This window comes from Diabrotica virgifera, chromosome 8 (genome assembly GCF_917563875.1).
Source record: "Diabrotica virgifera virgifera chromosome 8, PGI_DIABVI_V3a".
Classification (NCBI taxonomy): Eukaryota; Metazoa; Arthropoda; class Insecta; order Coleoptera; family Chrysomelidae; genus Diabrotica; species Diabrotica virgifera.
Window position 1 is genome coordinate 151,807 of NC_065450.1, and position 12,194 is coordinate 164,000.

The window sequence follows — 12,194 nt, forward strand, 5'->3', positions numbered from 1 at the left end:
CAGGGGTCTCCAATTAGCGGACCGCGGTCCGCATCCGGACTGTGAGCTACTTTTGTGCGGACCGTCATTAAATTCAGAATATAGTTTAGCAATTTTGAAAATGTTTGGCCATGAAATTGTATATTATATGTTTGACTCAACTTATGTGTGCGAAGCCGCTTTATCAAGAATGAACTTTATTAAAAATCAGCACAAATCTCAGCTCACAGATGAATATCTCAACTCCCCAATGAGAATCAGTTGCACCAAACTCACTCCAAACTTCAGACAGGTTGTACATAATAAAAATGACAAATTTTCTGATTCGTTTTTTTTTGTGAATTCCTGTTCAAAAATGTCCCGTTAAACAAATTAGGAGGGGCCCGGGATGCCGGGCAAAACAATCTTTTTACACAAATTAAAAATTACCTTTTAGCCCCGAAAATTGTATTAAAAAAAAGGTCTCTTGTCGTTTTTTTTGCAAAGTTGATAGTTTTCGAGTTATAGGCGATTTAAAATCTGAAAAATGTGAAAATACCTACGCATTTTTGAGGTTTGAAAACTCATATGTAAATTATTAGTTTTCGGGTTGCCAAGTGCCAAAATTGAAGTTTATAAATTCAATTTCAAGATTCTAACGAGTAATCTGGACTTACTTCAATATAGACCGTTGTTTTTTAATTGTTAATTATGCGAGTCCACTCGACTTTTAAGTTGCCGCCATCGCAATTTATGGTGCGCCTCTGTCGCACTTATTATACGTATTATACGTACTTATGCAAAAAGTACCCAACAAATACTTCACATTTATTAAAATTTTATAATTTATTATTAACATTTTTTTCTTAATGATTTATTTATTTATTCAATTAATTATTGCCAATGTGCTAATTAAATACGCCAATAAAACAAACGGTCGAAATTGAAATAAATCCCGATAGTTCATCAGAATCTTCTAATTGAATAAACATGAAATCTATCAAGTTTTGAGAAAAATGACACAAAATGTTTTTTTAAGATGACCCAAAAATGCTAAAAACATATTTTCGGGAGCCAAAAACGGGATGTTTTGGATTTATTAAAAAAATGTTAAAACAATTTCTGTCTAAAAATTTCGCACTGCATCCTTCTGACTTGTTTACCGAATTGGAACAACCAGATAGGTAGTGTTAACTCCGGACCCCGGAAGTGTCATAGGTTTTCGAAACGGACCCTCAGGAAATATAATTGGTGACCCCAGATATACATAATATACACGGTGTAACAAAAATACAGGTCATAAATTTAATCACATATTTTGGACCAAAAATAGTTTGAATGAACCTAACTTACTTTATTAGTACAAATATGCACATAAAAAAAGTTACAGCCCTTTGAAGATACAAAATGAAAATCTATTTTTTTCAATATATCGAAAACTATTAGAGATTTTTTATTTAAAATGGGCATGTGGCATTCTTATGGCAGTAGTCTTTAAAAAAAAATTATAGTGAAATTTGGACACTCCATAAAAATTTTATGGGGGTTTTGCCCTTTTATACCCCCCAAACTTTTGTGTACGTTCCAATTTAATTATTATTTTAGTACCATTAGTTAAACCCCATATTGTAAAAACTTTTTTGCCTCTTAGTACTTTTACGAAAAGTCAGTTTTTATCGAGATATTCAGAATATTTGTCAAATCCACCACATATTTGTATGATTTAAAGTACGATTATGGAGACTTGTAATAATATGAAAATTTATTTATGATTTATATTTTTAGGTAGATTTTGAACCATATTAAAAAAGTAGCCACATCTCAATAAAAGGTACCTTATCGAAAAAATAAAAAGAGGCAAAAAAGTTTTAAAAATAGTGTGTTTAACTAATGGCACCGCAGGAATAGTTTAACTGGAACGTACACAAACATTTGGGGGGTTTAAAGGAACAAAACCCCCATAAATTTTTTATTTAAGCAGATTAAAAAAGAAGCCGCAACTCGATAAAAACTGCCTTATCGAAAAAATAATAAGAGGCAAAAAAGTTTTAATGATATTAAACGTAACTAATGGTACCACAATAATAATTTAATTGGAACGAAATTTGGAGCGGTTTAAAAGAACGAAACCCCCATAAAATTTTTATGGGGTACACAAATTTCACTATAATTTTTCTCTAAGGTGTTCCTGCCATAAGAATTCCACATGTCCATTTTTAATATAAATTTTTTAATAGTTTCTGATATATTCGAAAAAATCGATTTTCATTTTGTAATTTCAAAGGGCTGTAACTTTTTTTATGTGCATATCTGTACTAAGGTAAGTTAGGTTCATTCGAACTATTTTTAGTCCCAGAATATGTGATTTAATTTATGACCTGTATTTTTGTTACACCCTGTATAATGTCAAGACTGGAAAAGGTGCACACCCCATAAAAGTCATGAACTATTACTAAAGTTAACTATGTAATTGGCTCAAGAATTCAAGCCAGAACTTAAAGCCATTCAAGATCATAATGGAGAAGTAAACTGACATAAAAAGCATTGCAGAAAACTTAAAAATTTCTACTTACTAATTTACTTACCGTTGCACGTCATTATCTACGTTAGAGATCTAAGTTGACATTGTTGCCCAATTACAAAAAATTCTTTAATTCATTTTAAATCAAATACATCACACAATTTTTGCGGAAGTGGATTATACAGCAAAACAAATTAATATTCAATGTAAATAAATAAAAACTTTTGAAATAGAAAACAAGAATTAACTTATAAATAATCTTACGTTAAAATACATAATAAAAACAGTAAATATAATGAAACAAATACTTATATTAAAAAGTATAAACAAATATGAAGTGTCATCACCGCAACTGTCAAATAAATGTTACCAATTTATGCCAAAATATCACCTTCGTTCGATTATAGTTACAGTGTATTCAGAACAAATGTGCTTCATAAAAACGCTTTATAATCCACTTATACAAATTAAATGAAACATATTATTGTGTATTTCTTTAAGCTAACATTAATAGAAATCTTTAAATATTATTTCTACGCGTATATAATAAAATATGTCTAATGGCTCTAATGCCAGTGTACTCGGTAAAATGATTCTAAAAAAGAACACACCTACCGCCTAAATATTTCGCGTTTGAATCATGTGACGTCACGGGCTATGACGCGGATGACGTGCAACAGTAAGTAAATTAGATGAAGTATAGGTATAAAAGACTCTTCAATAGATGCATCTTTCTCAAAGGGCAATAAACATGCAGTCAGAGATGCAGAACCAAAGATTTTACGAGCAGAAATAAGGAAGGCTTTCAAACAACTAAGAAATTAAAACACAGGAAAAGATAGACAGGAAATACTAGCGAAGACTCCATAAAGCAGTGGTCGAGATTGGCATACATGTAATACCGGATATGTGCAATATGATCTGAATCACAGGCGAATGTCCTGATGAGTGGTGTGAATCTACCTTTATCCCTATCCGTAAAAAAGGACCATAAAGCGTATGTAGGCTGAAATTACAGAGCCATTGCCCCTATTGCTCATGCAAACAAAATCCTGCTACATAATCAATGAATGGCTAAAGTACTTTCTACTTCCAGAGATAGCCGAAGAAAAATTCGTATTCTAGACCTATCATCAGCGGTAAAAACTGTAAAACCGTGGAATTTTGAGAATCAACACCGATTTTAATGAAAGTTTGGATTTAAGCTCAGTTGACTCTCTTCTTCAAAATCTACCCTATGCCGAACCTGACTTTTGTTCTGGGGGTGAAAACAACCCCATCTAGTGGATGAAAATTTTTTCAATTAAAATAGTTATGGAAGTCGATAGATTGACCAATTTTGTAGTTTTTTTCGCTTCCTGAAAAAACTCAAATTTGGACTTATCTGGTTTTATCCGTCAACCACACAATTTAGAGACCAAGGAGACGACGAATAAAGGAGATAAAAGGGACTCTATAATAATATACAGTCACATTCCGTTTATTCGCCTAGGAAAAATTCCAACAAAAGTTGATTCTGTGTACAAAAAATATGAGAAAAATTTAAAATTAAAACATGTTATGTCAACATTCCAGCAACAACAATATTACGATTTACCACCAGATTCGTCATTATTTGCATCTTGTTGACGTTAATCTTTAGTCCGACCTCTAAGGAAGCGTCATATAACTTGTTCAACATCATTATTGGATCGTCCGTATGATCGGCTATAAGGACGATGTCATCTACGAATCTCAAATGACTGAGCTTCTCTCCATTTATGTTGATACCATATTCGTTTAGATCTGCCTTCTTAAAAGTGTGTTCTGAAAGGGTTGTAATTAGCTTCGGCGAGATGGTGTCTTACGCTAGCCGTTGCCTTCTGGTAGATATATTTTATCATTTTAAGGTAGCGATGGTCTATTCGGCATTATATCAAGGTTTTTAACATTTTCTGCTTTTTTATGGTATCGAATGATTTTTAGTGGTCCACGAATATTAGTGCCAATGGTTTGTTGTATTCCGCAACTTCTCTATTATGTTTTTTATTACCAGTAAGTGGTCGTTAGTGATATAACCGGATCTAAACCCAGCTTGTTCTCTAGGCTGATAGAAGTCTAACTTAGCCTTCAGTCTTTTTTGGATAATTTTTGTTAAAAGCTTATATATGGGTGATAGCACACCGATAGGATGGTAGTTTTTTAGATCTGTTATGTCACCTTTCTTGTGTAATAAAATAATGACTGCATTGCTCCATTGAAAAGGGGTTTTTCCTTGGCAAATTCATTCTGTGAAAACTTTAGCTAAAGCCTGGATCATTTTATTACCACCTTGTTTGTTTGCCTCGATCACTACTCCGTCACCGCCAGGAAATTTATCAATTTTCATTTCTGCAAATGTCTTTTTAACTTCGTATGGTGTTACTTCTGGCATTAATTCTGATCCCTGGTTTAGGGCAGGCCCAAAATCACAACATGGAGATAGAAATAAACCGTTCGAAATTTGAGCCTGCAAAGAGTTATATGCGTGTCCTGAACAGAATATAGTACCAACTTGTCAATCCTGGAAGAGCTTTGTATAAAGACAGGGTACTAATAGAGCTGTCACTAAAGGTGGATATGAGCTATTACCTCCGATTTCGTTGAACCTCCATCGATTTGCATGAAAATTGGTGAGTGGTTAGAGGATATCTCAAGGAACAAAGGTGACATGGTGCCAACTTGCGCTTTTATCCTGGGGGTGGATGCCATCCCTCCTCGGGGGTGAAAATTATTTTCTTTAAAATAACTCTATACTTGGATAGAGGCACAAATTCTAAACAAAATTTGTTATATAAATTTATTAAAATAAATCAAAATTTTTTGAGTTATTAGAGATCAAAAATTTTAATTTTTCGTGAGAAAAAGGAATGTTTTTAATCGATTTTTGATACATAACTCAAAAATTATAGGTTTTAACAAAAAAGTTATTATTACCAAAATTGAAGCTAATTAAAAACTAAATAAACTCGTTGCTAGAAAAACTTTTAGTGTTAACTGAAAGGGAGTTATAGGTAATTGAATGTATATTTTTTTCGGGGAGTACCCACATCTAAGTATTCAAGCGAGTATTAGAATCTCAATTTTTATCCTTTTTCGCGATAACTTGATGAAAAATTTTGAAATTTTGAAAAAATTTCTAAGTGCCTCGAGGAAGGGTGTAGTAATGCGTAGGAATTTTTTTCTTCTTCTTCTTGTGGAATTTATGGCTTTGGGGAGAGCCAATTAGCTTTAACCCGCGAGTAGTCGCGCCGTTAGATAGAATCTCACATTTCATCTTTTTCGTAATACATACAGTAAAATTTGTCAGTAACGGCCACTAAAAATGAAAGAAGTATTGGCCGATATAGAAAGGTGGACGGTATTGCCAGTTTTTGTAGTCTACATTTTTAATAAAAATTGGTTTGGGAAATTTTTAAACTGGCCGTTTGGACAGGTGGGCGATGTTGACAGGTGGCCGTTAACACAGGTTTTTTTTAATAAAGTTGTTAGAAATATATATTTTCAATATAAAAAGTAGATAAAAATAGCACAAAATAAAAATTTGTTTGTAATTCGTATTTTGAGATAGAATCTCACACGCTACTATCGATGTTACAGAAGTGAGCGCGACTACTCCTGGGTTAAAAAACGGAAAAATGATGCAATTTATAACATAAACTTATTAAACATTTGTCAAAGTACTTAGAAATATCTATCAACTGAGCCTCCGAACAAGTTGATTTCATTAAAATTTTTAATCCAAAAATTTTTCAAAATTTATCTTTTAAAAATTTTTTTCGATAATTTATACGATATGAGGTTCATCTGAAAACCGTTTGTTATTCATTTTCTTTATTTTCAAGCTAAATTTGCTATTTTGACAATGTTTCCCCACATAAAATTCAAAATAAACCTCATTTTAGTTTTCAGCACCCTCTAAAATATAAAGTATGAATAAAATTAGCTATTCACCCCTCCGTGGTCAGTATCTCGAAAAAGCGCTTTTTTGAGGGTATCCTATTTTGCCGCTCTATCGATTAGTGGTATTATTTTTAATAAAATATTTTTCACCCCCAGGGTAAAAGCGCAAGTTGGCATCATGTCACCTTTGTTCCTTGAGGTATCCTATAACTACACACCAATTTTCATGAAAATCGATGAAGGTTCGACGAAATCGCAGATGAAAACTTCAGTTACTGCACTATAAAATAATTATTTGGGGCATTATCTAAATTACTTTGGGTACATAGCGAAAACAACGGACACTATGGAACTATGGATAGTAAAAGGAAAGGTCTAAGATCAAGATAAAGATCTTCAACACGATGGGCAAACCAAATAAAGACTGGTGGAAAAATCATTACAGGAAGCCGTCTATCTGGCAAAGGATCGCAGCCAACGAAGACAGCGAGCTAATAATATTTAACGTGACACCACACCCTTATAAGGGCTCAAGGAATGACTAGGAAGAAAGTTTGCTTACCTGCCCAAACTCTGCCTCTTCTATCAGCCTTTCCTTCGTTATATTGATTCTTTGGTTTATTCTTTTCTATTGTTAGAATTTTTTCTAGTACTGTCACATTTGAAGACCACCTTAAATCATATACATCGTGGTCGGCAAATACCAAGTATCTTTCCTGTGTACAGTTTATGGGAATAACGAAACCAATCGAACGGTGGTTCTCTAAAAAGAATGTATACAGCGTGAGTTTTATATATGGAACTCCTCAATTATCTCTGAAACGGCTTGCACGATTTTTATAGGTTTTAGCAACTGAAGGTTAGGGTGGTGCGAAAAAAGTCAAGTTGATAATTCCCTGTCGCTATAGTGCGGAAAAGTTGCGATTGGTAATTACTTACAAGAAAAACAAAAAAAGTAATTTAAATCGGACTTTATCTTTCGATCCCGCAACGGGCCTAAAGATTATAAAAAAAAGAATGTGTGTGTACTTTGTACGCACGTAAGAAGTTATACTTCTATTATATGACTTAAACGAAATTAATATACTTTTTATTTATATTTTATTTAAATATTAAACTAATTTATACTTTATGAACTGAATATGCTGAACATTAATTGTCGGAAATTTTTTTAACTAAATACGTATTTTCTGAAAATAAAATTATATAATACATATACTTACAATCATAAAATGTATAAAAAAAAATAAAAAAAAATAAAAGTTTCTATTGGGATTCGAACCAGCTTATCAGCGCGGTTGGTATTGGGGTTCATTCGCCTTAAACGCTTCGCCACGGAGGCAATACGTCATTATGTGCGAAGATCGACTAACTAAACGGATTAAACTTTTGACATTTTTGAATTAAATCAAATTATTTTGATTTTGAATTGAAATGATTTAGAATTGAAAAACTACAACAAAACATAGAGTAAGAAAACAATATATTAGGTGAATATTGATAGATATTTTGATGGTAATCAAATTATGTAAATAAAAGTATTACATACTATGTATTTTGGTAGGTTCAAATGGGTAGGTACCTACCTATGAAATTTTTTATTAGGATACTGATACATTTAACAATTATTTCGTACCTGTTGCTTTTAAAAACTATTTAAAAGTCACTACAGTTATAAACTTTTTTGTTTCTGTCCTCACAACAATAAAACTAATATATTATAAGTACAACATTTGTTTACCTCCATATTTAACAATTATTTATTATTGACAGATAATTTCAACATCCAATCAGAGCCCGTATAACGATTAATACAATACCATACTGTCGGTGTGCGCATGCGCGCAGAATAATAATAAATTCACCCTCAATCTCAATCGCGCCTAAAGAAGTATAACTTAAAAAAATGAAATTTTACCTTTTCTTCAAAAATTTTTTATGACCTCTTTGTACGTTTTATTTATCGCTATAGTAAAATTTATTTACAGTTTACATGGTTAACCCGCAAGTAGTCGCGCCGTTAGATAGAAGCTCACATTTTATTCTTTTTCGCAATAACTTAATGTAGGAAGCCTTTGCCTCGAGGAAGGGTGTAGTAATGCGTAAGATTTTTGTTCTTCTTCTTCTTCTTCTTCTTTTTGTGGAATTTATGGCTTTGGGGAGAGCCAATTAGCTTTAATAATTGTTAGAAATAATATTTCTAACGTAACAAGTAAATAAAAATATTATAAAATAAAAATTTGATGTAAATTCGTATTTTCAGATAGAATCTAACACGCGACTATTCACGTTACATAAGTGAGCGCGACTACTCCCGGGTTAAGTATAAAAAAAAATTGTTTTGCGCATTTAACGACTATCTTCCGATCACGCAAGGTCAATCAAAATCTTTAAAAAAAAAAAAATGAAATTTTTGATGATTTTCATAAATTAAAAAACATTTAGTTATCTAATTTTTCTGTTACATTGTGAAGCTCTTCGCTTGTTTTGATATTGTATGACAATATTTAAATAACCCACAACTCACAACGAGGAGGTGGTTACACTTCTAGCTCCACCCACACCCTTCTCTCCAACCAACCAATGAGTGTATGAGTGTGTGTTTTTTCCATTATGTACATTACTTTTTGATCTGTTTGTGTCCAGCTTTAAACGCCAACTTTGTATTGTGATTTGGTGGTAAAATCTGGCAGCATAGACCTTGATTTCATGAATCCATCTCTTGATTGGGGCCCACATACATTTGACATTAGACGATGCTTCCGTGACCAACTCTACGCAAAGCTCGTCAGCTTGCGTGTGGCGGTGTGGCAGGGATAGTTTTGTACATTTCAGTCTGCCATGTCGCCCGATGTAATGCAATAACTTATATCTTCATTTGAAACTCTTCGAAGAAGTAGTGGAGAAGATAGTTTTGCAATATTCCAGTCTATTATTTTAGTTTAGTCATGTGCTTCAAAATTTTAAGTAGTAGGGAGAAAGGAAACACATTAGAGAGGTAGGGCTAAGGAGAGCGTTAAAAGCCGGATAGACTAATGCCAAGGGCTAAAGTATTAGAAATTTCATTCCTCCTACTTTAAATTTCGAAGCACAGGACTACACTGAAATAATAGACTGAAATGTTGCAAAACCATCTTATCCACCAGTTATTCGCAGAGTTTCAAATGAAGATATGAGTTCCTGCATTACATCATGCCAAACTGGAATGTACAAAACTATCCATGCCACTCGCAAGCTGTAGAGCGGTGTGGAAAGTTGGTCACGTTGGTTGCATCGTCTAATATATGTGGGTCGTGGGTCCCAATCAAGAGATGGGTTCATCAGGGCAACATTTAGATCAAGGTACATGCTGCCAGATCTTACCACAAAATCACAATACAAAGTTGGCGTTTAAAAGCTGGACACAAACAGATCAAAAAGAAATAATGTACTTTGTAAATAATGAAAAAAACATACACTCACTGGTTGGAGAGAAGGGTGTGAGTGGATCTAGAAGTGCAATCCCCTCCTCGTTGTGATTTGTGGGTCGTTTAAATATTGCATGTCATACAATATCTAAACAAGCGAAGAGCTGCAAAATGTAACAGAAAAATGAGATAACTATAGTTATTTTCCTAACTAGTGCGGAAAGTGATACTTTCACGCACGAGACTGCCGTTGACCCGAACGACGCGAGAGCGGAGTTCGGGCAAGCAGTCGAGTGCGGGGAAGACACTTTCCACATGAGTTAGGAACAATATTTTTTTTAGGGTTGTACGTTTGGTAAAAAGCCGCAAAAATAGAGTTATATCAATTTTTATTTAGAAGTGAAAATACACAAATTAACTCTGTGACAAGATTGTCAAAACCAAACTTTCAATATAATGGGTTACCACGACGACGATATTGGTTTCCATGACGACGATTCAAAACCATTGTAATTGTCTACTGATCTGACTTTGAAATATTATGTCAAAATAATTTTATTTCATCGAATTATCGCGCTTATTTCATTAAAACATGAACACAATCAGATAAATTTGAAATAAAGTAGTAAATATTATCTAAATGTTAGTTTATTTCATGTATTATAATATATTATAATGCCATATTACAAGGTGTTTTACTTTCCCGCACGCCGTGCGGGAAAGTACAACTTTCGGAACCGAAATGCGTGCGGGAAAGTGGCTCTTTTAGCACGGCCGTAGAAAAAATATTTTTATAATTTATCAAAATCATCAAAGATTTCATTTTTTTTATAGATTTTGATTGACCTTGCGGAATCGGAAGATATTCGTTAAATGCGTGAAACTATTTTTTTATTACTCAACCATACAAACTGTAAATAAATTTTACTATAGCGATAAAAAGATGAACATGGAGGATAAATAAAAATTTTTGAAAAAAAAAGACAAAAGTTTCATTTTTTTTCATAGATTTTAGGCTCGTGGCGGGATCGGAAGATAAAATCTGATTTGAAGAATTCTTTTTTTTTGTTTTTCTTGTAATTACTAATCGCAACTTTTCCGCCCTATAGCGACACGGAATTATCAACTTGATTTTTTTCGCACCACCCTAGGGTCAATCCAAGCCAAGTGGTCCAAAGGTGGTTGCTTGACTATTTTTAATATTTTTTATTTTTTAATTTTTTAAACTACACTCTATAGGGAGTACAAAATTGCATTCATTTTATTTGTAAAAATTTAGTTTGCCGATGACGGCTATTTTGGTTTAAGCGTGTCGATCATTTTCACGGAAAATATGGCTTCGCTCTTTAGCCAATATATTTACTGAGGTTTGCCCTACAACCAAAAACCAAATTTTTAAAAATATGCTCTAAAAAATTGCCTGTCGCATTATTTAATTTCAAACTACCCTTAAGGCCTTAAATGAACCTCAAAGTTTGAAAAGGTAAACTGATTAAATTCCATTTTCAGCATTTTTTTAACAGCATAAGGCAAGCCGATAATGGTTTGTTATTGTTTTCTGCAAAAGACGTACGTATATACTTTAAATAAAAAAAGTTTGAGCTTTGAGACATGAGTAAAATTTTTTCAAAAAAAAATCTCAAAAATTTAATTTTTTGAAAAATCCCAAAATTTGACCCATTATATCTCTAATGGGTACGGATGAAAAAATTTGAAATTTGGCTGAATGTTAGCCCCTAGCAAGTATAATAAGGAGTAAAAACTTGAAATTTGCAGACATATCTCATATAGGAGTTACAGGCCTGAAAAATGGTCAAAAATCAAAATGGTCAAAATTTGAGCGTTTGTGGGCAGGGTAATTAAAATTCAAATAAACTGTCTAATGAATTAAAAATTAATCTGTTTTCACCAGATTTCACAATGAATACAAATTTATACAGGGTGGGTCAAAGAAAATAGTCCACTTCGATATTTGGCAATAGTTATCAATTAGATTTTAAGGAAATGCCGAAATAAGTCCATTTTTATTTTTATTATATTGAAACTTTTTGGGATATATTACTACCGGATGTCATCCATCAGATCATGATGACGTAATCGATGATTTTTTTAAAAGGAAATATGGGTCTTGTGGCAACTAAAAATACATTGTACTGCTGTCAGAAAATAGAAAAAAAAATGTTTATTTCACAAAGAAACATTTATTTTCGCTTAATAAATTAAATCACAACAGCCTCCCACCTAACAGAAAAGCAATGTTTATTTGCCAAATAATAATTTTTTTTCTATTTTATGACAGCAATCAAATGTATTTTGAGTTAAATAAATTACATAAATTCTTCTTTTTGTGTCAATTAATTTAATTCAAAAATGATTTTTTGGCCACC

At 32.6% G+C, this 12,194-nt stretch overlaps 1 protein-coding gene across 1 annotated transcript in view; it reads right to left on the minus strand.

Annotated features, from left to right (window-relative positions):
- Window positions 1–12,194, minus strand: part of LOC126889873 (regucalcin-like) — an 89,911-nt gene that overhangs the window by 53,070 nt on the left and 24,647 nt on the right. The window contains exon 3 of the mRNA XM_050658557.1: window positions 6,963–7,163. Coding sequence (XP_050514514.1) covers window positions 6,963–7,163 — 201 coding nt within the window. The remainder of the gene's footprint in view (window positions 1–6,962; window positions 7,164–12,194) is intronic.